Raw genomic sequence first — 26,728 nt, 5'->3', positions numbered from 1 at the left:
TATTGGTTTGTTTACAAGCAGCAAATATATCAAGAGTTGGGAGAAAGCATCAACCATTTGATCGATTTAGCATATACATTGTCTTTAATTCCACATTTTCCTTCATTTATACTGAACAGAGGTCAAGAGGCAAAGTTGCTTTCAGAAGTCATTAAAAACTATTGTCAAGGGATTGTTTAGAACAGACATCCTGAAGCTGGGTTCAGCTACATGCTTTCTTATAAAAGTTTCCAGCTCAAAAATGTCATGAGTTAGAAGCAAAATTGCTAACCTATATAAAGAAAAGGCTTTTAATAGATAGGTGCTAAAAGGTTAGAGCCAAGCGCGAAAGGCCTTTTACGTTTATGCAAGGGGCTTGTCCTAGCCCGGTAGAATTTGACCTTTATTTTCTGCAAAGATCTCACCCAAGTGCAATATTATTATTATTATTATTATTATTATTATTATTATTATTATTATTATTTAGTATTTATACCCCAGCCACTCTGGGCGGCTTCCAACAAAATATTAAAAATACAATAAATAAAATGTCACCTATACTCTGTGCTGTTTCAAAGCAGTTGGCTGGGTTGGGAGGACTCAAGAAAATCAAAACTAGGCCTCCTTGGACTCATGGGAAATAGGATTTAAACCAGGCTGTTCTGCTATGATAATTGCTATCTTTTGAAATATAAATACTATGGTTTTAGCCCCAAATCTCTTAAGGGTCTGAAGTTGTCAGTTGCACTTGGTTCAGCTTTCCAATTTTGGTATGGATTTTAGAAATAATAAATATATAAATATATAATAATAATAATAACAACAACAACAACAACAATATGCCGTCCATCTGACTGGGTTACCCCAGCCACTCTGGGCTGCTTCCAACAAATTAAAACACAGTGAGACATCAAACATTAAAAACTTTCCTATACAGAGCTGACTTCAGCTGACTTCTAAGAGTCAGATAGTTCTTGATTTCCTTGACATCTGATGGGATGATCCACAGAGAGGGTGCCACTACAGAGAAGGCCCTCTGCCTGGTTCCCTGTAACCTTACTTCTCACAGTGAGGGAACTGCCAGAAGGCCCTCAGAGCTGGATCTCAAGTGTCCAGGCTGAATGATGGGGGTGGAGACGCTCCTTCAAGTATGGGGGCCAAAGCCGTTTAGGCTTCCACTGCTTACTTGATTTGATTAAAAAGGAAGAGATTAGCGGAGCGGGGTGGGGTGGGGTATGAGAGTGGACCAGGTATGGAGAGACAGCAAGTCTCTCCTGGATAAGAAAATATATAGAGGAGATATGATAGCCACCTTCAGATATCTCAAGGGCTATCTGGAAGATAGGACCCAAACCAATGGCTTTGAGTTACAAGAAAGGAGATTCCGACTAAACACCAGGAAGGACTTTCTTACAGTGAAAGCTGTTTGACAGTGGAAGAGACTCTCATGAGAGCTGGTGGACTTTCCTTCCCTGAAGGTTTTTAAGCAGAGGCCAAATGGTGATCTGTCATGGATGCTTCAGCTGAGATTCCTACATAGCAGGGGATTGGACCAGATTACCCTAGGGACTCTACAATTTGCATGATTCATCTAGTGAAATCCTTTAGACAACCCACATAGAACCTACTTGAGTTGACACAGTATGCTATTCTCATGCCTTCTCCACAAACATTATAGCCCTCCCCCAAAAAAACCAACAGTGGGGAGTGTTTTCTAGATTATTTTCTAGAATACACACATATGTACAAATACGTTTACAGTGGTGCCTCGGTTTACAAGCACAATTGGTTCCGGAAGTCTGTACTTAACCTGAAGCGTACTTAACCTGAAGTGAACTTTCCCATTGAAAGTAATGGAAAGTGGATTAATCTGTTCCAGACGGGTCCGCGGAGTACTCAACCTGAAGCGTACTTAACCCGAGGTATGAGTGTAATTGGTTCGAGAAGTCCATACTTAACCTGAAGCGTACTTAACCTGAAGCGAACTTCCCCATTGAAAGTAATGGAAAGTGGATTAATCTGTTCCAGATGGGTCCGCGAAGTACTTAAACTGAAAATACTCAAACCAAGGCGTACTTAAACCAAGGTATGACTGTATTCCTTGTCTCAAAATGCACAAATAAGGTTGTGAGTGCCAACTAAGTGCCTGCAGAAGTCCTACCAAAGGACTGCTGTCTAGAGAGAGCGCTGGTTTGTAAAATAAACATCTTCATAGGTCTGCACAACCTTTCCTCAATGATCTTTTTAAAGAGCATGTTACAATGCTGGAACTGAGCCTAACCAACAGACCGTTGTCAATATCTCACAAACCTCTTTAGAGAGAGAGAGAGAAAAAAGAAAAAAACCCCTGCAAAAATAGAAAAGTCGTCATGCTTTAGTAGCTAGAAAGAAAAGGCCTGGAGAAAAACCTTGCAAACTCATTGCTTATAAAGACTATACTCTCATCATCTGTTCATTTAAGGTCACCCTTTTCACGGTGGGGAAGAACTGAAGTGTATCCACACAACAGGTTATGCAAGAGAAATTCCCATGTTTGTAATCTAATTGCACTCACTGAGCACCTAAAAGCCGGCTAATGAAAGTATGCAATTGCTAAAAGCATCACATTTTATTCTGGGATAGCACTTAAATATATTCTACAACCCATTTTCTAAATTCCAGTGTAGGGATCAACCAGTATATTAAATAATGAATGCACACTTGTTTCTCATCTCTCAAGGCTTAGCAGATAATTCATTTTGCAAACACTCAAAGCACATGAGTTTTGCACCATAAGAAAATGAGAGGCACTTCTGTAAAATGGTCAGGGCTGTGTTGAGACTATTGGTTATTGTTACTGCAGGTAGAAAACAGCGCTCTATTCTGTGCCCCCTGACCCCATATGAATCTGTTCCTTCTGGTCAATTTTTGTTTAAAATGTCTCTGGAAGCTAGGTGCTCCCTGTACTATATAATGCTAGTTCAGTAGCACTAATCCAGAGGTTTAAATATGGCAAATCTCACTTTGTGGATTTTTTTTTAAAAAGCAGCACTCTATTACTAGAATGCAGGACAAGACAGCCGAGGCTTTGGGAAAGTGGAAGAGAAGAACTGCAACTCAGTGAACACGGCTGCCCTAAAATTTCCCCAATTGTTGACAAACTGATTAAGATATAATTTTGTAGCCCCAAATGCAGCCAACCATGTGACAACTCTCCTGATACATGTGTCCCAATCTGGCAACTAGGTATGGGGTACCTCTGGTAGTGGACATGATTCATGCTGCTTCTGGGGTAGTTTGTCCACCTTTGATCTGCACCCTGTACTCAGCTCTCACCTGTGGGTCTTTGAAGTTGTCAGCATGTGGAAGCGGCCACACCCCCAGGAAACGGCTTTGACTGACCGGCTAAACCAGGTGAGGGTAGCCAATAGGTCTCAAACAATCGAGGAATTAGGGACTTCCCCTGCATGCAAACACAGGCTCTGGCAAATTGCGCAGACAAGACCAATACAGTGGTACCTCGGTTTAAGTACACAATTGGTTCCGGAAGTCTGTACTTAACCTGAAGCGAACTTTCCCATTGAAAGTAATGGAAAGTGGATTAATCCGTTCCAGACGGGTCCACGGAGTACTCAACCTGAAGCGTACTTAACCTGAAGTATGAGTGTAATTGGTTCTGGAAGTCCGTACTTAACCTGAAGCGTACTTAACCTGAAGCGAACTTTCCCATTGAAAGTAATGGAAAGTGGATTAATCCGTTCCAGATGGATCCGTGGAGTACTTAAACTGAAAGAACTCAAACCGAGGTGTGCTTAAACCGAGGTATGACTGTAGTGGGTCCAATGGTCAATAAGGCGGTTTCTACCCGTGCGGTTGAAGGATGTTAGGGGCAAATGGGGCTTGTCAACCTGGGAAGCTGGTCCATCTAGATGAAGGAAAACTCTGACCCCCAACCTCCACTGCGCCTTGCGGCTAAACCCGTTCGTAAGAAAGGCTTCAGGAGTAAACCCCGAGGAAAAATGTGTCCCTGCTGCTTTGTGGGACACCTTCGGGTGAAGAAAAGGCTGAGGAGTAAATGCTACACAAATCCAGAGTGGAGTCTCCAAGACAGTTGGATGGCACCTCCTGTAGCCAGGCTGGTGCCAAATGTATTGCTTGTTTTCTTGGGCCACATCAGCAAGGCTGAGAGGGGGGGGGTCTTATCATCTGGGCAGGATAAAAACCTCATACACAATGCCCAGGCTTGTGCCCTGGAGAGGTAACTTCAGTGCTGCTAACACAGCAAAAACAACGCAGGAGGCAGCAGTTATAGTTTACCAGTTACTGCAGCCGCAGCAGGCGCTGTGATTCTCCAGCAGTTTGACTTTGCCCCCAGAGACGCACTCCACTGGATGAGAGCCAGTATGGTGTAGTGGTTAAGAGCAGTAGACTAGTAATCTGGTGAACCGGGTTCGCGTCCCTGCTCCTCCACATGCAGCTGCTGGGTGACCTTGGGCTAGTCACACTTCTTTGAAGTCTCTCAGCCCCACTCACCTCACAGAGTGTTTGTTGTGGGGGAGGAAGGGAAAGGAGAATGTTAGCCGCTTTGAGACTCCTTCGGGTAGTGATAAAGCAGGATATCAAATCCAAACTCTTCTTCTTCTTCCTAAGATAAGTGGGTCACTAGCTGTCCAGGCCCCATAGATAGGGACTTCCAGGATTATAACTGAAAGAATAAAGGTCAGCTTAATAGGGAAACCTTGGCCGACAGCTCTGCAAGACCCCAAGATAATATCTGAAATTTCGCTCGTTTTAGTTGGCCGGGATTCAGAGAGCTATAAATAACGCAGTCGGTTAGCATCAATCCCCATGCGTCCGGCTTCTGAAAGGAAGGCTAAATATCAAAGGCTCCCAAAAACTGTTGAAACAACTTGTTATGCTAAATATGTTAGAGATTAAAAAAAATCATCTAGATAGGAGGCTAAGTGTGTTAGAAGTATGAAGAGGCCCAGCCAGCCGTGACTATACAGACAGCAGTTGTTTTTTCCCTAGTGGCTTCCCTTACCAATAAGATGTTGGCAGCAGCTGGAATGATGGAACAAGCAAATAACCAAGGTGAATGAGATAGGGAATGCAGTGCATGTGTACACAGAAACACAGACACATACGGAGGGAATCAAATGCTTCCCAGGCAGCTTCAGCTCTTTCGACCTTGCCCGCCCCTTCTCCTCTGCAAGCTGGCATTACAAGGCAAGATTTGCAACAGAGAAGCAGGCGACAGAAGGTGTCTTGTCGTGCAGGATGACCTACTGCTTTTCTCCTAGGTGGGGTTGCAGGGAAACAAGGGTCTGAATCCCTTGCTGGGTGGGCCATGGGAGAACAATGGGAGAGACAAGTTGCGGGCAGAAAAGAATCCATTATACTTAATCTTGCTCCCTTTTCCACATACCGGTAGTTCCTATCCCTGGTGCTGCTTTGCAGAGAAGAAGCGGCGGCGAGTTTAAAAAGGAAAACCAGCTGCGTAACATGCAGTTCTATCCAAGGATTACATACGTCTGCAATTAGACGTATTAGATATCTATGCCTGGCTCCTCCTTACCACAAACCAATCCCCTTCAGTGGTTTGCCGGCTCCCTACTTTTGGCTGTTGCCAGCATCATGTTGATAAGGAAAGCCTCTAGGGAAGCTAATAATACGCAGTTCTAACCTGTGGAACAAGCCTTTTTTATAATTAAAAAAAAACCAACAAGCAAGCAATGTGAGCAGATTAAACTGGCAAACAAGCAAAAGTAATTCACACTACACACATGATTTTCGTATACAATTTACTGACCTAAAATGTGCTGATGAACACTAGCTCACGTGGCTTTAGGAAAGGGATTAGACAAATTCTTGGAGAACGGGTCTACCAATGGCTATTGGGCATGAAGGTGGCTCAAAAAAAGAACTTCCAGGTTCAGAGACAGCACTGTACTGAATAGCAGTTGCTGGAGAACCACCAGGAAAGGACAGGAAAGGACAACGGCTTTTGTCATCCACTGTGTATGCTCTTCCAAGGAACGCTTCAGTGGACAACAGGATGGACCAGCAGAGTACTTCTTAGTCAACAATCTGGCTGTGCAAACAGATCCATAGCTAGACGACATGCTTACAGAGCCCCTCCAGTTGCTCTATTCCAGGGTTGGTTGGGGAATGCTTGGCAAACCCTTTCAGTTATCCAAGCCATCCTCTTTCATACACCACTGGAACTCCATACAGTGGTACCTCTGGTTAAGAACTTAATTCGTTCCGGAGGTCCGTTCTTAACCTGAAACTGTGCTTAACCTGAAGCACCACTTTAGCTAATGGGACCTCCTGCTGCCGCCACCGGAGCACGATTTCTGTTCTCATCCTGAAGCAGAGTTCATACCACAAAGCGCGCAAGCACACATGGTCCACATCAAGCACCTGAATTAATCCAATCAAAGTAAGAGTCAAAAGAAGAAGGAAAATGGAGTTGTTTTCAAGGAAGAAACCTTCAGGTGTGGGCTCCCAACAGCCATCAAAATACGTAATTCGCAATCTTCCATGGTGACACCATTCATTCATTAGCATTTATAAACCGCTTAATATTCCTGTAAAGTGGCACGTGTGAATCTGAACTTATGATATGGTTTATCTATGTAGATTATGGCATTAGTATTAAGATTGGCATAACTCCAATACAAGACAAGACCCTCCATGATGAGCTTTGGTGACCCCGGAACAAGCCTGATTCCAGCCTCCTCCTGAAAAGGCATATCTGACCTGAAGATTAACACAGTGTTTCTCAACCTTTTTTGGGCCACGGCACACTTGTTCCGTGAAAAAAATCACGAGGCACTCCACCATTAAAAAAGTTAAAAAAATTAACTCTGTGCCGCCCTATATTATAATTATGACTGTAAGAAACACTTGCCAAATATTGCTTTCCGGCGGGTCAGGGTTGTGTATTGGCAGCCGCCAGGCTCGTTTGCACTGAGCTTTGGGAAAGAGGAGGAGAAATATTGCTTTCCGGCGGGTCAGTGACCAGTATTGGCGGCCGCCAGGCACGCCAGGCACGTGACAATGCAAATCGCCCTTCTCGTCGCCGCACGTCGCGGCACACCAGCCAGCGTCTCGCGGCACACTAGTGTGCCCTGGAACAGTGGTTGAGAAACGCTGGATTAACACATGCAAATTTAGTTGACACATACAGTGTACTCAACTTCTCAATGGGAGCCATCAGCACAATGGCCAGGTGATCTGAATGCAGATAGGAGACAGAGATGGCCAGATAATGACTTAGTATCAAAGTCTTTCACCCTTTTGTTAAACAAACAGGATGGCCACTCAAAACAAACAAAAAAATCCTTCCAGTAGCGCCATAGAGACCAACTAAGTTTGTCATTAGTATGAGCTTTCGTGTGCATGCACACAGTGTTCAGTCATTTTCTTACTAGGGTGGGCAAGGTGAGAAATGGGCAGTAACTCTGGGATAAAGAGAGGAATTTCTCATCTCAAAACCCCTCCCGTCCCTACTAGGAAGCATTAGCTAAGAATGTTATTTATGGTAAACCCCATACTTTCTGGTAGTTACACTTTCCTTCTCCTTTCTCCCCACTTCTAGTGTCGGTTTATAGCAAAATTCCCATGCCCACATTTCTACAGGCCTTTAAAAATAGTTAGGGAATCTTTTAATATTTAATCAAGATGTGTATGTATTGTAGAATTTGCTACCTCATCAAATTGTAACTTTGCTGTCCCAAGCAGCATCTATATACATATTATTGAAGCAGCATTTGCATATGCAGTATTCTGACACTCTTATTTCATACCATAAACTAAGATTTCTTTGCTCCTCTCTGTGAGAGAGCTCCTTGTGGGCATAAGGTTACGGGTTAACACGTTCATAACAAGCGTCAGCAGAAGATCCTAAACTTTTCAGCAGTGTGTTTATGAACATACATGAGTGCTGGCTGCTGTAACCCTTTCAAAAGTCTCTAAACAATGGCACTAACAAATGGAAATCTGCAGAGCGCAAGGGGAATTATTAGTGCTGCAAGCCTCCCTGTGAACCAACACTGCTAAACAAAGATCAGTGGTGCCGATGTCCTGCAGAAACATTCCACAAGAAAACACAACTCTTTAATTACAAAGTACACCATTAAGTACAGTACTGTAGTGTAATTCTGTAGGACATTGTGAGAGATGGAAGCTAGGAGTGTTTTCCTGTCTTTCTGGTAGCATACTGTACTAGCAACTGCTGGCAAACACACTTCTTTTATTTATAGCAACTCTTGTATATTGGTAGACATCTTGAGGGCAGAACTAGAGGTCAAGAGGAGAAAACAAGGCTCCCAAACCCTGTGTTTCCCTCAGAATGTGGGTGTTATAGGTGCTGCATATCGCTTGCAGGGGAGAAGTGATGATACATTTGCTGATGATCAGGGTGGATTTGATTTAAATCAAACTGATTTAAATCATGATTTAAATCACGATTTAAATCACTAGTCAGTAAGGCTTGATTTAAATCATAGTTGATTTAAATCATAAAGACTAATTCTTGCTGGTATAACTTTAATATGCAAGTAGATGAAGATTTTTAGAATAACAACTTTTCATATTAGTTTTTTTTATCCCCAGTTTAATAGGTTAATCATTCATATTTGGACAACTTTACTGTTGTACTTAGGAAGGAGAAAAATAATCATTACCTTAATAATAACAATTTAAATAGATTTATTCAACTGAAACAATAACATTTCAGCAAATGTTATTTGCTTAAACAAACATCCATGTTTGTTAACTAATTTGGCTAAACAAAAACAAAATATATATATTTTAAGAAACTTAGACTGTCAGCCCAGCCTACACATGAAAAACTTAAATACTGTCCACTCCAAACAATCAGAAAAATATTGTTTCTATTCTATTCACTGAACTTCTTGAAACTTAGCACTGAAGGGGTTGCTTCTGTATTCATAGGTTTGTAGAACAATAGGATTAAGGTCTTTTTCTCAACTCTGTTCATGTTATAACATTTTTGCTGTGAAGAAGAGGCATGTGATCGCTGTTGAGTCAAATTCAGTTTTGAGAACTGCAAAAGTAAACCAAGCACCTGTGATAATATCTTGTAGGCAGAGAAACTGCCCAATAATCTTACAAAAACCTCTGGAAGAGCATGACATTGTGAATGGATTAATGGAATTTATTTACCCCCAAAATTAAACATATACAACCTTATACTACAAAATTAAAAAACTAATCTTTATTTCATGATGGAATAACCTTTGGATGGTAATATGTTTTCCTCAAAAAGCATTTTATTAAAAAAATCCAATTTAAATCAAAAAAATCGATTTAAATCAAAAAAATCCGATTTAAATCAAAAAAATCCGATTTTTTTGATTTTTTTAAAAAAATCATTGATTTTTATCCACCCTGCTGATGATAATGTTAATAATAATAATAATAATAATAATAATTTCTTATTTATACCCCGCCCACTCTGAGTGGCTTCCAACAGAAGAATAAAATAATCGATTAAAGATTAAAAGCCTCCCTAAACAGAGCTGCCTTCAGATGTCTTCTAAAAATCTGGTAGCTGTTTTTCTCTTTGACATCTGATGGGAGGGCGTTCCACCCGAATCCTTTGGGATACCTGAAACCTTGGACTGTGCCCAATGGTTCCCCCTTCAGAGAATGGAAGTAGTCCTATTTGTCCTCTGAACATTACCCCTTACACTCTTTTTTTGGGGGGGGGGGGTTCAGATAAAATGACTTCCTCCCTTCTTTTAGCAGAGGCCTCCATGTTGAATCAACAGCACTTCCACCAATAGAAGGGCAACTCCGCACACAAACCTTTATCAATGGAACGTCAGCAGTTTTCATAAATACCAATTAAATTGGTGAGTCAAGACAACAAAAATAGTTGTGGTGATAAGCCATCGGGATTAGGGTTTTCTACATATGAGCTATGGTGCAGAATACAAAGGTCTGCCCAGCACGGTTTCCCATGTCCTAAATCAGGTCTGCACTAAAAGTGGCCTTCTATTGCCAGACCAATGGACTTAAGAAGTCACAGTTCTGGGCCAGCTGACATGAATATGGGCAAGCCATAGAATAAATAGCTGAGCTTGCTGTGTTTCATAAGGCACAAATGGCGCTGCTGGGTGAGACTGGGTGTCATTCTAGGCCAGGGGTCAGAAACCTAAGGCCCATGGGCTGGAAGCAGCCTGCAGGGGTCGTATGACCGGCCCACGAGCCGCCCCTGAACTGAGCTGCCCGGTCACGCGCTGCGCTAAAGTGGCGCAGCGACTTGTTTCCGCGGCACTAAAAATTGCATCTGCACATGTGTAGATGCCAAATATTACATCTGTGCAGACACTGAAAATCACGGGCACGCACGTGTGCGATCCAGCCCATGGAGGGATCTCTGCGGGACCGATCGGTCCCAGGCAAAATAAACTTGCTGACCCCTGTTCTAGCCCAACCAGATCCTTCTGGGAAGCTTTTAAATTGAACAAGAATATAACAACCCACTTCTAGTCACCTCCATGGTCTGGTATTCAAAGGAATACTGCCCTAGAACACTTAAGTTCCATTTAGCCATTATGGGTAATGGCTATAGATAGACCCACCCCTCCCCAAAGTGGTCTAATCCTTTATTTAATGCCATCTAAATGAACTGTGAGCACACGCACACACACCTAATGACAGTTTCCACCTCCATATTCATGAGTAAGGCACCAATTTATTGCTATCTGGCCCAGATATCTGGCCCAGGGCGTGTGTTTAGAGAGAACTCCCATCACCCATTACAATCAGCTAAGCTGGGTGGGGCTATGGGACTTTGAATTATAGAATTGGAAGGGATCCCAATGGTCATCTAGTCCAACCCCCTGCGATACAAGGATCTCAACTAAATTAGCATGACTTGCTATCCAACAGCATACAGAGGGCACCATGTTGGGTAGGCCCAGAATATTATTACAGAAAAATCACCTCATTAGAGTTTGCAGGAAAAGGGGTTACTAAAACCTTTGGTTAGAGCAGGCACCCCCAACTTGTGGCCCTCCAGATGTTTTGGCCTACAACTCCCATGATTCCCTAGCTAACAGGACCAGTGGCCAGGGGTGATGGGAGTTGTAGTCTCAAAACATCTGGAGGGCCGAAGGTTGGGGGTGCCTGGGTTAGAGGCCAAACTAACATACGTAACCTTAACCGTGAAGTCCTGCCCTTAAATGCAGTGGGGGTTACCCGCAACAAATTGCCAGACAGGGACCGTGATCTTCACAGAATCACAGAACTGTAGAGTTGGGAGGGACCACAAGGGTTATCTAGTCCAACCCTCTGCAATGCAGGAATATTTTTTGCCCAACATGGGACTCAATCCCACAACCCTGAGATTAAGAGTCTCGTGCTCTACCAATTGAGCTACCGCAGGTGAGCCAAAGCATGGCAGATAGGGGGCTTTAAGCCTTTGCCCCGTGCTGTGGTTGTAATCCAGATGAAGACCCCAATGCACTGGGAGATAGGTAGGTAGGTAGATAGACTGCAATTCAAATTGCAGGTGTTGGGGGGCGGGTCTGATCTGAATCAGGACTGAAGTGGGGACAAAGGGTTAAACTTACAGCAGCCTACCACTGCTGCCCATTCTATAGTCCAGATCAAGGACCACACCCCAGCCATTTTTGGGGTGAACACCCTGCATTCAGTGGGAGAACTACCATGCAGTTAAATTCATGTTGGGTTGTGCTCTCACAGCTAAACTAAAAAAAAATCACGAGGAGGCAGCCCCTAATCTAGAGAAAATGAGAGAAAAGAAAAGATGAACTCCACAAGAACTCCTGGTGTCCCCAGTAGTTCAGCTCAGTTTACATGACACAATCTCTCTTCCCCCCCCCCCCTATCCATGGCCTAATTTAGATTGCCGCCCATCCATGTTATCAGAAGACGTAGCAACAGAATGTAACTTTACAAGCAGCCCGAAAGAAACGCAATCTAGTGACCTAGTTGCACATTAACAAAAAGTCCCATTTCGCTATTTCAAAGGATAAGATGACAAGGAACACGTAGCTCCTCGGAGGATTGCAATGAGAAACTGCAGTTTGTTACCTTATTCCGAGAGACAAAGAAATAGCTCTAAGGAAGCCACAGGAAATGTTACAAAAATATCAATAAAGCTCCGCAAGTGACCTTAATTATAATAAAACAAAACATCATTGCTGCCGGCATTGACTTCGATTTGCAAAAATGTAAGGCACACTGCATGAAATCTGGACACACATTTCAATTTCTGAAATACATGAGTGTTAAAAAACTGCCCACCTTCAGAGGAATCAATCCCCTGTGGCGCTAATGAGTACAGTGGTACCTCGGTTTATGAACACAATTGGTTCCGGAAGTCTGTTCATAAACTGAAGCGTTCATAAACTGAAGCGAACTTTCCCATTGAAAGTAATGGAAAGTGGATTAATCTGTTCCAGACGGTCCATGGAGTACTTAAACTGAAGCGTTCATAAACTGAAGCAAACTTTCCCATTGAAAGTAATGGAAAGTGGATTAATCGGTTCCAGACGGGTCCGCGGAGTACTCAACCTGAAGCGTACTTAACCCGAAGCATGGGTGTAATTGGTTCCAGAAGTCTGTTCATATGAAGCGTTCATAAACTGAAGCGAACTTTCCCATTGAAAGTAATGGAAAGTGGATTAATCCATTCCAGATGGGTCCGCGGCATTCGTAAACCGAAAATTCGTAAACCGAGGTGTTCATAAACCGAGGTTCCACTGTAACTAATCTAGGCATGCCTCTTGATTGATAGGAGGCAAGCCCAGAACACTGACTCACACAGAGATACAAGAGTCTCCTCCATGTCTGTGCATAGAAAGATGAAATCTGGCGCTGAAATCCGACAGGACCCCTCCTCAGTGGCAATACCAGGTTTGCAGAATGCTCTCCCCGGTGGCGTGCATGCGTTTGTTTCCCTTATTAACAACATACAGGAGGAATTTTAAAACATTAAATAATTAGCCGGAAGATTATGTGGTTGTTTTTAAGTGTGTTTTTATTTTAATTGTATTTTCACTGCTTTGTTGTTGTTGTTTTTGCTACTCTGGGCTCACCTGGAAGGAAGGGCAGGATAGAAATTTAAATAACAACAACCACAACCATTTGTAAGGAGCCAGAGCAACAAATAATGTTAGGATACTATCAGTGCACAAGCCTTACATTACTGCAAGGGAAGAACAGTGCTTTTACAACAGTTCAAAATTTGGAAATTACTGGATTAGAGGAATGTGTAAGGCACCATACAAAACTCTGGTGGGGGGGGGGTTGGCAGGGGATATTAAATTATGACTATTAAGCAACTCCTAATGTCATGGTATAAAATTCAAGTTAATGCTCTGCCACAAGAACACTTTACAATTCTAATTACTACTTTGGGTTATACAGAATGCACATTAACACGTCCAATTACACCTGCATCCTATAAATCTACAGAGAGAAGAAGGGACACTAAAATGTTTCCTCCCATAAATGTGGGAAGGGGAGGGGAGGAACCAGCAAAGGAAATGTTCATTTAAAAAATTATGCATTAATAAAATTGTAATACAGTAACAACATCCTTGTAAGCTGTTTTTGTCCAAATGTTTGTGAGAGTGTTTCTGCTATGGGGCATCGCTTAACCAAATTCACTATATAACTGAGGGAAGAGATTTCTCTTATTCTGAGCCAAATCATCAGTGGTATCAAACTGGCCAGAAAACCACATCAAATAAAAGTTTTTCTTTCTTAAAATATATATATATATATACAGTATATATTTGAATTTTTCAGTTTTACATACACAAAGTTTTTTTTAAAAAAAATCCACCACTTTTTGGGGATCCTTATGTTATGATTTCCCCCTGTTCTTTATAACTCCAATAAAAAGTTTTCTATCCCACCTATTCCACGCCGCTAATAATTTCTTTTGAGATATACACACCCGTCAACGCACATGGACATGCGGCAACAAACAAGCACGCACATTTACAAAGACGCAGAGTTGCGCCCGACATGGGGGGGGGGTCTGACGTCACACCCAATCTGTGTCTGCATCGTGCGCATGACTGTTATAAGAATTCTAAGGTCTCAAATATAGAATAAATATTCATGGATGCACACATATCAAAATATATTAACCATGCGTCTGAAATAGTATGGGAGAGCAATCCTGAAGCCATTCTGACTCTCCCAATGACCTCAAATATCCCTCTGCTGCAAGGGAGGCTAATGGGGGGGAAAGCCTTCCCATTGTCTTTTTGCTTGCAAATCCTGTCTTATGGGCATAGGGTGAGCCTATGACCTGGACTCAGGAACTAAAGTATTACCCATCACAAAAGAATGACCAGTCTCTCCAGGTAATGCAATCAGCGACCATTATCAGGTATCTTGGGAGACAGGATTTCTGCCTTAGACCACTTACTTCTGTGATGTATGACTGGGGTTTTTTTGGGGGGGAGTCTTGGGCTACAGGGTGGGCAATTTGAAAAAAATCTATACAAGTGCATGCACACCATTGTTCAGGGTTCTCCTCCTTCCTGCGTGTGGAGAGTGGGGACCATAGCTGCCAAGTTATCCCTTATTTTAAGGGATTTTCCCTTATGCTGAATAGGCTTCCTCGTGAGAAAAGGGAAAAGTTGGCAGCTATGGTGGGGACCCTGTTGATAAAGGTCACGCTTACTAGCCGCTTTGCTTCTCAATATACTCTGGTTGGCCTGTTTTCTCCTACTGATAGGGAACCCACTTAAGGACTCTATACGGGCTCTTGGATACTCCATAAGGGAAAGGGAGCCATTTTTCTTATAACAACCATGACAGCCTGCAATCCTGTACAGTCATACCTTGTGTTGCGTTAGGTTCATGTTGCGTCTTTTTGGCTTGCGAACGCAGCAAACCCAGAAGTGTATAATTAATTCCAGGTTTCGCCCCGTGTGTGCGTGCAGAAGCGTTCTGCGCACTTGCACAGAAGCATTCTGTGCGCTTTGCACATGCACAGAAGCGCTCTATTGCACTCCGCGCTTGTGCAGAAGCGCCACTCTAGTTGTGGTTTTTTTCGGGGTGGGAACGGCACCCCGGAACAGATTGTGTCCGCAACTAGAGGTACCACTGTATATACTTGCCTGAGAGCAACTCCCAGTGGGACTTGGCATCCTGCCACACTTTATACAAGAGGGAGACCATTTTGTGCCCCTCAGAATTGGCGAGTGACCGTCAACGTGAGGGTCCATTTGGACCCGGGAGAAAGCAGGACAGGGAGGGCTGAAGTGCTCTCTGCCGATGCATGAGGGGGCCAGGAACAGAAGCCCCCGCGCAAAATGGTTGCCGCCCGCACCCTTGAGGCATAAATCCGTTTTGTGAAGGAATCGAACGAATGACCAGCCACTTGTGATCCGAATGTGTCCCACAGCCACAGGAAAACCAGCTCTAAACTGAAAAACTGGTCTGCACAGAGATATAGACAGAAGCCAGAAGGAAACCTCAATCAGCCAAAGAATACCTCACTATAATAATATAATAGGTAAAGGTAAAGGGACCCCTGACCATTAGGTCCAGTCGTGACCGACTCTGGGGTTGCAGTGCTCATCTCGCATTATTGGCCGAGGGAGCCGGCGTATATCTTCCAGGTCATGTGGCCAGCATGACCAAACCGCTTCTGGCAAACCAGAGCAGCACATGGAAACGCCGTTTACCTTCCCGCTGTAGCGGTTCCTATTTATCTACTTGCATTTTGACGTGCTTTCGAACTGCTAGGTTGGCAGGAGCTGGGACCAAGCAACGGGAGCTCACCCTGTCACAGGGATTCGAACCGCCGACCTTCTGATCAGCAAGCCCCAGGCTCAGTGGTTTAACCACAGCGCCACCTGGGTCCCTAATAATATAATAATATTATAATAATATAATAATAATTTATTATTTGTACTCTGCCCATCTGGCTGGATTTCCCCAGCCACTCTGGGCGGCTTCCATCAAAATATTAAAAATATCAAACAAGTGGCCATTTTACCCATGGCTGGCTATTTGGAGTATATCTGAAAGCGACCGTCCCTATGTAGAATCGTAAGCAACAAACAGGCCAGATGCAATCCTTTGATACATTTTCACTTACTTTTGCCCTGTCAGCTAGTCAGTTAGATTTTCTTGGTGGCTGCTCCATCTCTCAAGTCCCTTTCAAAATATCTGCTCATTCTGTCACATTCTCCACTCCCCTTATTCAGAAAAACTGGAAAACTAAGCAATCTGACCTAATGAAACAGTCAACTATCTTCCACTGCAGCTAAACCAGCAATATTTCTCCGAAAAGCTCACATTTCTCGGCGTTCAGTTATGTATGAGCCAAATACTAATATTTCAGCTAGGGCTGGATTCATTCCAGGGCACCTTCTTGAGAATTATTCCAAACCGGCACAACGCAAGTGGAAGAAGGCCATTTTACAGTTATTTAAAAATTTATTTCCATGTTTCCTTCTACACTGAAGGGTTTGTAGGCTTCAACTTTTTTCTTCTGGGATGTTGACTGTTACATCATTGCAATATACCCGTGTCATCACAATATGCTGATGTCATCACAATAGAAATTTGCGACACACTCTCCTCTCACAAACACACACAACACCAAGCGTGCTTTCTGTACAGTTGAAATGCTCTCTTTGTTAAATACGGTAAACATCTGCCAAACATCTGGCGGGGGGAAGGATACAGAAGTTTTCAAGTTAACAGATAATCCTTCACCACCACCCAAAATGAAAAAGCCGAATTCAGTTCCACGCTAAGGTAAGAAACTTTTGTAGCCCAATTCTAACCACATTTATTTAGCCTCAAATAACTGTTAACAGGCCTCGCTTCCAAAGTAACCATTCTTAAGTCTCTGCCCTTAATCGGTTGAAGTTGAAAAGTTATCAGCCAGCATTTTAAAGTAGGCATACCAAAATGTAATACTATATGTGCTATTTTTTTTAATAAAAAAAAATATCTGAAATAGCTCAGTCAGTAGAAGAGCATGAGACTTCGGGGGGGTCATGGGTTTGGGCCCCACATTGGTCAAAAGATGCTTGCATTGCAGGGGGTTGGACTATGGACGTTTTGAATGTTTGATGTTTTATCGTGTTTTTAATATTCTGTTGGGTGCCGCCCAGAGTGGCTGGGAAATTCCAGCCAGATGGACGGGGTATAAATAATAATTATTAAATTATTATTATTACAGATTAACCCCGTGGCCCCTTCTAACGCTGCAGTTCTATAATTCACACACTGTCATGTCCAAAACTAATAGCAGAGGATTATTTTGAGCCTCTTCACCTACTTCTTCCTTGGGCCTTTTGCCATTTTGTATACAGTACTCTTATTATCGCCAAACATTTACCACCAGCACCCCACTATCCCTCCTCAAATGTGTCATTTATTTACAAGGTCTATAGCAGGGGTCAGCAAACTTCTTCAGCAGGGGCCTGGTCCACTGTCCCTCAGAAAATTCTGAAGAAAAAAATGAACAAATATATATATATTGAAGGGAAAAAATGAACAAATTCCTATGCCCCACAAATAACCCAGAGGTGCATTTTAAATAAAAACACACATTCTACTCAGGTAAAAACACCAGGCAGGCCCCACAAATAACCCAGAGATGCATTTAAATAAAAGCACACCTTCTACACATGTAAAAACATGCTGATTCCTGGACCATCCGTGGGCCGGATTTAGAAGGCGATTGGGCCGGATCCGGCCCCTGGGCCTTAGTTTGCCTACCTATAGCAGTAGTGTCCAAACATTTTTCAAAGAGGGCCAGATATGATGAAGTGAAGGGCTGTGGGGGACGACCAAAGTGATTGACCTTTTTTTAGGATTAAAGTTTTTGAGCTTTTTTAATATTTTACCCCCAAAAAGGTTGCTGAGCTTTTCTCTTTTTTTAGGATTGATGTTGTTGAGCTTCTTTTAGGGTTGGAGTTGTTGAGTTCCTTTTAGGATTGAAGTTGTTGAGGTTTTGCCCCAGTTGTTGATGTTTTGTGAGGGGCCGGATTGGAAATGTAAGGAAAAAGAAGGTACCTTTTATCATATGTGGTGGGAATGTAGAGAAGACAAAAAATTCTAGGATACGATATATAACGAATTGGGGAAAAAAATGTTTAAAAGAACATTTGTAAAAAAAAACAACCAGAAGCATTTTTGTTAGGGATTTTAGGACAAGACCTGCCAAGGAAAACAAAGAACTTATCCATGTATGCTGCAACAGCGGCAAGAGCCTTGTTAGCACAAGGATGGAAGAATGAGGAAACCCCAAGGAAAGAACAATGGCAAGAAAAACTGATGAGCTATGCGGAACTGGCAAAGTTAACATATAAACTACGAGAGAAAGACAATCGTGATTTCAAAGAAGAATGGGAATTTTTTATAAACTATTTAAAAGACAACAAAGGGACTTGGACTCCTTGGCAGGTTTTAAATAAACACCCACAATTTATTAGAACATAGTAAAGATAAGGCAAGGATATGTACAATTTTATAACATGCAGAGAATAACATGTGTACACAAACCAGGGGGGGGGCTGAGGGAAGTCTCAGGAGGGTGGGAGGGGAGGGTATAAAAGAGGGGGGTGTAATTGGCTATATTGATTGATGGTATCTTTTGTTAAATTTGTTTAATAAAAACTTTTTTTAAAAAAACCCGACCGGCGGGTCGGATTAGGCCCCCGAAACAGACTTTGGACATACCTGGTCTATACAGTGGTGCCTCGACTTACGAATTTAATTCCTTCCGAAGGCACCTTCGTAGGTCGAAAAATTCGTAAGTCGAAAAGCGCCATTGGAAACGCGATTTCCCATAGGAATGCATTGGAAACGGAAAAATCCGTAAGTCGAAGCAACCCCATCTAAAAATCCGTAAGTCGGAAAAAAAACCTAGCTAAAACCGCCGCGGTTTCCGTTCGGATGTCGAGAAATTCGTAAGCTATTTGCCCCATTCGTAAGTCGGAAATTCGGTTGTCGGGTCGTTCGTGAGTCGAGGTAACACTGTACCTTGCATTTGGGGGCAGCTGCTTAGGCCTCGTAATTCTGATGGGGCCTTACTGGTCAGTGCTAAAACTCTTAAGTCAACTGAATAACCGGACCTCAGATTTCTAAACATGCAACCACCAGTGAGACTAGATTCACAACTCAGCATCACCAGGCTTCTTGTTGTTGTTGTCCCTGGCTCATGACAGTAAAAAATAAAAATAAAAATGTGTGTATGTGCTTTCTGTGATGGTAGGTAGTGAAATGCTATGTGACAATGAGCATTTACAATATCGGACACCCAGATGAGGGAAAAAATATGCCTTGAGAATCTGGGGTGGGTGGGGAATACGCAAGTTTGTTTTTATTTCAGGGGTTGTTTAGAAGAGCATTCCCCACAAGGGCGCACAAGATAGCTCAGTTGGTTAGAGCGTGGTGCCGATAATGCCAAGGTTGCAGGTTTGATCCCTGTATGGGGAAGCTGCCTATTCCTGCACTGTACAAGGTTGCACTAAAGGATTCTCAGGGTCCCTTCCAACTGAAACCCCCAGGTATAGGGTAGTATATAAATTCTATTAATAACAACAACAACTACTACTACAATTCTATGATTCTATGAAAAGCAGCTAGCTCATACAGCTGTCCAGCTATCATACAATGGCCTTGTTTATTTTACTCTGTTAAATGAGGCACATTACAATGGTGTAGTAGACTTAAATTCTACCAAAGGAATTCCTAACATACGAGTAATTCTGCCTAAGGTAACATTAGTAAGAATACTACTGTTTCAAGAAAAAAAAACCCCTGCTCTTTTCCCCTTATGGGGTACCCAAGAGCCCATATAGAGTCCTCTTTTTAGGTTCTCTATCGGTAGGAGAAAATAACAAGAGGCCAACCAGAGAATATTGAGAAGCAAAGTAAGGCTGATCTTTATTAAAGCAACAGGGTGCTCCTCCCACAGGAGGGGGGGAGACCTCGAGCACAGGGCAGGCAAGCCCTTATATAGACTTTTTTAAATTGTCCACCTTCAAACTCCAGACCACCCCCAGAAATATCATACATACATCACAGCAGGGGTGTAGCCCAGGACCACCAACACCCCAATACATCATACCGTGTTTCCCCTTTTTTAAGACACCGTCTTATAACTTTTTTCCCTCAAAAAAACACACAGTGGCTTATTTTCAGGGGGTGTCTTTTTTTTTTAAAAAAAGTGCTGGTACAACTGGGACCCACTGGCTCAGGATGCTCGGTGCTCTCTTCTGCACATTGCTGGGCGCGTTGTTGGCGCTGCCAGTTCCGAGCGCCTGCAGGGTGGGGTGGGGGTGGCAGTGCTTTAAACCCCCAACCCTGTAGAAAGCAATGGAAGTTATGGACCGTAACAATCCTTAAGAGGCACAGGTCTTAAAAAACCCCTGGTATCACCCTTGAAGCACAGCCTTCCAAAGTCAGGGGGGAAGAGGTCTGTTTAGACAAAGGAAAGGATCGGGGGTGATTCTGTGCCCTGGGACCCACAGAACTACTTTAAAAATCCCAACCTGGGGGGGGGGTCAAATAGTGAAGCCCCATAGCCCTGTAGCAACAGAAGGCACATTCTGAAGCACCCGAGCTGTTCGGTTCCATAAAAAATCCAGGAATTGTAAAATTAACAACAATAATGGGGGGGGCACTCTATCCAAAGAGTTAAGAAGGAATGGGAAAGTGTTGAGTTATATATGGAAAAATATGGAAAGGAAAGTTAGTTAAAGATAAAAAATAAATAATTATCGCAAGGGGAAAAATAACATCATAAAGGGTAATAATATTAAATATAAAATAGACAACACAACAGAAAAAGCAAGTATATGACTAAATGAGATCGCACAGGAGTGAGGGAAGGGGGAGAGAGGGAGGGGGGTAAGGAATGGAAGGAGGCAATGGTTGGAGGAGGGTATAGGGGGATGAATTAAAGGAAAATTAAGACTGAGAAGCGCATGGTTTTTGTTTTTTTAAAGATGCAAAGGCTTGCAATCAGCCAAAGTATAGAGCCCAACTTCCAGGAGACTGCGATCTACTTGCGGATTTATAAACTGGAGGTGATCTACCCCCATTTTATTGGTGTTCAGGTCAGAGTTGTTTTTAGAGAGAGGAAATATCCCATTTTTGAGGTTAAAGTAAAAGTTCCTGACCTTTTTTTTATAATGAGGAAATGCTGCTAAAACTCCGTTCTTCATTCCACGAAGGGGAGAGGGGGCGGGGCCGGGTGCTCAAAGACAAAAGAAATGGAAAAGGAGATAGCGATCAACTCCAGCCTCGCATTCATGCAGCCGTCGGGAGAGGCAGGGGCTGCAGCCGAGTGCTGCTTCACAAACAAACGGGGAAAAGTGCTTAGAACCCAGAGAATCCAGCTGAAAAACACGAAGCAGCAACAGCAATTGCACACACACCATCCCAAGCCAGCACAGTAACCAAGTCCCAAAAGCAAGAAAGGACTCAGCAAACACTGCTGCGGCCGGCGTTGCTGCTGCTGACTCGGGGAGCTCAGTGATCTCTTCCGCACAGCGCCTATTACTATGGCTTATTTTCGGGGTACGGTTTATATTTCTCAAATGCTTAGAAATGCTGCTATGGCTTATTTTATGACTACGCCTTAAAAAGGGGGAAACACGGTACATACATCAAAGAAGGGGTGGTCTAAGAATCCTGAGTGTGTTGTTTATCTCCTGTCTGCCAAGTTACCCGATTGCATTATCTGGGTTTTGGCCACTCTTTTGTTCTTATAACTACTTAATTCCTGAATCTAGGTCAGAGGTCACAGGCTCACCCCCTGTTCATATCTTGAATGTGCCCTTAAGACAGGATTTGTGAGGAAAGAGACAATGGGGAGGTTTCCCACTTGGACCTTGCAGAGAAATATTTGAGGTCAATTTGTTCAGGACCTTTTCTATTATGAACAGTAATTATATATATATATATGACCTTAAAATTCTTACAACAACTGTTTAATGGGTTGTAAACCATTTTGAAATTTGTTCTTTAAAATATAAAGCGGTATATAAATGATGTGAGTAATAGTATAATAATAATAATAATAATCAACCCCATTGCAAACACAAAACAGCACCTAGACATTCCATTGTGGCGACCGTAACCTAGGTTTAAGGTGCCATTTGGGGGTTATAATATATAGCAGAGTTTCTAACACTTGTTTTTTATATGCTACCTGTAGCCAAAAAAGAACTGTAGTTCAACACATAACTATGAAATTTATTGGTGATTGCTGCCAGTTCAGGTGGCTTTTAAACAAAGGGCTACCAGCCCCCCCCCCCGCCCCGCCCTCATAGCTACACAGAACAGAGTATACCTTTAAATACTAGATACAGTACTGAGGACAAAGAACAATGACCCAGTACTCAGCACTTACAAGTATCTGGCTGCCACCACTGGCAACATAAAACTGAATTAGGTGGACCTTGCTTTGCAAAGCAATTCTTGTAAGAAGTGACTGATAACCCAGGAGTGTGGGGTGGTCACACTCTGAGCCAATTATGCCTAATTCATTTGCAATGCTTTCAGAAGTGCAGAAGGGGTTGGCTAAGGCTTCCCAGTCAGTAAATTTGCAAGAAACCAAGAGGCACTAAAAGGTTGTGAATTTGTTTAAAAACCCACTGACATTTTCTCTCTTGATTGGGAGATTTTGATTTTTGTTGTTTTTGTTGTTGTTCTAATAGAATAAACCCAGTTGGAATATACTGGTATTTTTACTGGATCCCCATATGTTGCTGTTGGGAGTATGCAGAATGTACTGTACCCTGTTTCTCATATTTTAAGACATACCCATAAAATAAGCCATAGCAGGATTTTTAAGCATTCAAGGAATATAAGCCATACCCCGAAAATAAGACATAGTGATAGGCGCAGCAGCAATGCCGGCCGCAGCAGGAGGAGGAGGAAAAAAATAAGACATCCCTTGAAAATAAGCCATAGTGTGTTTTTTTGAGGAAAAAATAAATATAAGACATGTCTTATAATATGAGAAACACGGTATGTATGTATGTATGTATGTATGTATGTTGTAAAGCATTGCATGTTGTATTTCGCCAAGCAGAATGGGAAAAAGGGATTAAGAACAGCGTAGGCACAGAAGCCAAATGCTTCCCCACCCTTCTCTCAAGATTCACTTAACAAAATGCAACCAATTGCTCACTTGGATCTGGCAATGGTACTTTGGGGAGAAACAAGCTTGGATTGTATATCTTGGATTCTTGAGTCACTTTAACAGTCTCCCAGGTATCCCAGTAAGATGCTATGGTTGAAGTGGAATTGTTATATGAGGCCATTATCTACCTAATAGATTTAGAGAAGAAAAATGTACTTCTCTAACTTTGCATGCCTTGCTTCCCTTTCAAGCATCTTTATTATGTTCAAGGGGGGTGGGGAGAATGAGATAAAGAATTATTCAAGTATACAAACAGTAAAAACAGGTTTGTGTGTGTTCTGTATAAAAACAGCTGGCTGAAAGTCTTCAGTGTAAGAAGCCACATGTAAAAACCATATACATATCACATTGCTATTTCCATCCCAGCCCATAATTCCAGTTAACTCCCACTATGATGCTATGAAGAGTGTCCTGTAGTCAAAGATGCATCTTCTCCCTCCTCCAAGAAAACTCCAGATCAGTTAGCACAAATTAGTTACACAGCAGCACCCTGTAACTACCATTTTGCAACCACGCTTTCCATTTTCAGTGCATCCTTTAAAAGGAAGGGAAGCAGTTTCTCATTCATACTGCGTACTGTTGAGTACAATGCTTTCCTGAGAGTAAGCCCCATTGAGCTTGCTTCTTGTATATCTATATAAGATTGCACTGTGAGATGATGAACTCAGAAGGGCAGCAGCTGGCCTGGATGAACTAATAAGGAGCAACAGTGACTCTGAGACTTATTGTGCTCTTAAGTATGTGATGCAGGGCTCCCTCCTTCTCAGTGGCTCAGAGGGAGGAAAGGGCGGGGAAGTACAAGTCACACCTTTAACACACATGCATTCTGGGGGATTCTTCTTCCATTCGCTTTTTTGAATGAACCAGCAGTTGAAAACATGAGCTACCTAGGAGGTACATCAACCTTTGTTCTCTAGCATGTGCTAATCACTTCCACAGAGTTTAGTGCCGCCCAAAGAGTACTTAACACTGCCTAATGAGTGATGCTGCCCTGGTCAACTGAGCAGTAACACAAAAGGAAAAACACTCTGCCGTTCATCAACACAGCAGTATCAAATAATGCAACTATCAAGGAGATCAAAGTTAGCACTCTGCCACTCAAAGGAAAAAGGGCTATTTTACACATGGCACAACAAACAACCTGGGTTTGCAAAAGCGTATACATGCAGCAAAAAGCCACAGACAGTCCTAGCACTCCAATGAAGATGCTGGATATGAATTTCTTTAAACACCTATTCACCACATTCATGCTTTACATTTTTTGGTGTACATTAAAAAATATATAGTAGTATACTTTTTAAAAAAATAAAAACCCCACTATAGTATGTCAACCATCTCTGGTGGATGCAAACACCTGAAAATTACAGGCGCCTCCCTGCTCTCCCACTGGGATTACTTCATTGACCTAAGAGTGTGTTCATGTTGGTACCCAGCGCAGGAACCAAGCAAGCAGACATATACAGCTGAAATGCACACAGCTGTTTACTGCAGAAAACTACCAGAAAACCATTTCTCTAACTTATCCTGCAACTAAAGAATAACAGGCCCAGCTAATGATAATACTACAGGATTAAAACAATAGGCTTTCAACGTCTACTCTGTAGAAAACAACGTTTACACAAGTCCTAACAAGCAAGGCCTCACTTCTAAGCAGAAGTGTTTGCCAGCATGATCCCTTTCCAGCTCTCCTCCCCACCCCCAAATGCACTCACTCTCTCCTAATGCTATTACACAGCATCTTCAGTCATCCAAGGGCAGCTTAATTGGCTCATTGGTGGCTGAAGGGGTTAGCATCACCTGCTTTTCTGTGAAGGGAGGGAGGGAGGGAGGGAGGGACCATGAGTAGGGAAAAATAATATGGATCCCTGCAAAAAAAGTTTAGCACCTTCAGTCCTCGCCCACAACCACAACTCCCCAGGAGGGGGAAATCAGCAATTAAGAGCAGGCTCATTTGGGATTACTGTGAGTCTTTTTTCTGAGTAAACATACACAAGCTTGAGCTAGTTACCGGTAGGTAGCCGAGCAGTCAAAACAAAATTTTAAAAAAATTCCTTCCAGTAGCACCTTAGAGACCAGCTAAGTTTGTCATTGGTATGAGCTTTCGTGTGCATGCACACTTCTTCAGATACACTGAAACAGAAGTCACCAGATCCAAGCTTGAGCTGTGAGCAAATGAATTTCTAAATGTTTCTGCAAAACAAGGTGTGTGCTACACCCATAATCACCACCTCCAGCCTGAGCATTATTTAGCACTAATAAACAATGGACCTGACATCCGCCCAGACTGCAGAAACTCAGCCGAGGTGTCCTATTAAATGTACTGTAGCCATTACTTAGTGGCATTCCAAATTACATAATTCTTCTGTGAGCAGCTTTTCAGGCCTTTGCTGCATCCCAAGTAACACTGATGCCTGGAGCATCCCCAGTAACATTGATGCCTAAGAGCCTGGAGAATGAAAAGCACATAAATTGGATAACAGCAAAAGCCCCTTCCTGCAAGACGCAGAAAGATGAATGGCTGTTTTGCATTTCCAATCGTGGCCTGACTCAGCCCCCAAAGCAGGTCTGCTGTGCCTTCCTCAGTGTTATATTTCCCCCTCCCTCTGGTTGCTTTTTTGCATTGCACACCCCCTCCAGCCCATCCCTACAATCCATCCCTATCCCCACCCCCCACCTGGTCTCTGCCTGTCCTCTGTTCCTTGCATGTTCTGGAAAAGGAAAGCCGGCTGGCTTCTGACATTCAAACATCCAGCCAGCGCTTTGTTGCTCTCCGCCAGAGCTTCTGGGCTCCCGAGGAAAAGGAGTGCGCTGCGCGTTTTGTCATCACTCAGCATTAGGGAGCCTAAAAATAGACCGGGCAAAAGCACCGTAGCAACCTTGCAGGCGATTTGCATCGCCCAGCGACGGCTTCCTTTCCCCGGGAGTACGCATGAAAGAGTTGCAAATAAAAATATAAATAAACCCATAAACTAAAAAAGAATGGGCGGCTATCTGGCCGCGGGTGGCCTCTTACCTGCTCCCCGAAGTCGATGGCTATGTTGGTGATGCCCAAAGGGACCAAGAAGCGGATCAGGGGCCAGTAGTTAGTGAGCGCCGGAAATTTCACCATAGTCCCAGCTGCGCGGTGACCCCAAACACATCTGCCGCAGCGGGGAGGCTGCAAGGTGGGAAGGCGGTGAAGACGAAGGCAGGAAGGGAGAAGCGAGGCGCTTCTTTACGAAAGAGCCTTGTGGCTTTGCCGGCAGAGAAGGCGATGGTGCGCCCAGGCGGAGGCAACTGCAGCAAGTGAGCGCAGCAGCTCCTCTCGCGTCCGCCTCCCTGCTGGTCTGGTGCTCCGGGCGTCTGTGCTGCTCCCTTTAGCAAGAAATCCCAAAGACCAAGTCCATCCCTGTCGCCGCCGCTGCTGCCGCCGCTGCCCTCCTCCCACACAATGGTGATCCGCTGCTGGTGGAAAAAAAAAGAGGAGGGACGCCGCCGCCGGCACCAGCACCATCGCCGCCAGAAATTTCTCTGGGCACTTTTTCCATTATCAAGAACCCGGAGGGCAAAAAAAAACAAACA

At 43.2% G+C, this 26,728-nt stretch overlaps 1 protein-coding gene across 2 annotated transcripts in view; it reads right to left on the bottom strand.

Annotated features, from left to right (window-relative positions):
• ANKH (ANKH inorganic pyrophosphate transport regulator) overlaps positions 1 to 26,495 on the bottom strand; it is a 121,566-nt gene extending 95,071 nt beyond the window's left edge. For both annotated transcript variants that reach the window (XM_060278036.2, XM_088675090.1), the window contains exon 1: positions 26,181 to 26,495. In XM_060278036.2, the coding sequence (XP_060134019.1) occupies positions 26,181 to 26,276 (96 nt within the window). In that variant the 5' untranslated portion in view covers positions 26,277 to 26,495. The remainder of the gene's footprint in view (positions 1 to 26,180) is intronic.
• Between the last annotated feature and the right edge of the window lie 233 nt (positions 26,496 to 26,728).

Source organism: Zootoca vivipara, chromosome 8, assembly GCF_965207765.1.
Source record: "Zootoca vivipara chromosome 8, rZooViv2.hap1.1, whole genome shotgun sequence".
Lineage (NCBI taxonomy): Eukaryota > Metazoa > Chordata > Lepidosauria > Squamata > Lacertidae > Zootoca > Zootoca vivipara.
The sequence above is the reverse complement of the archived record's forward strand: the minus strand, read 5'-3'. Positions and strand labels throughout refer to the sequence as shown.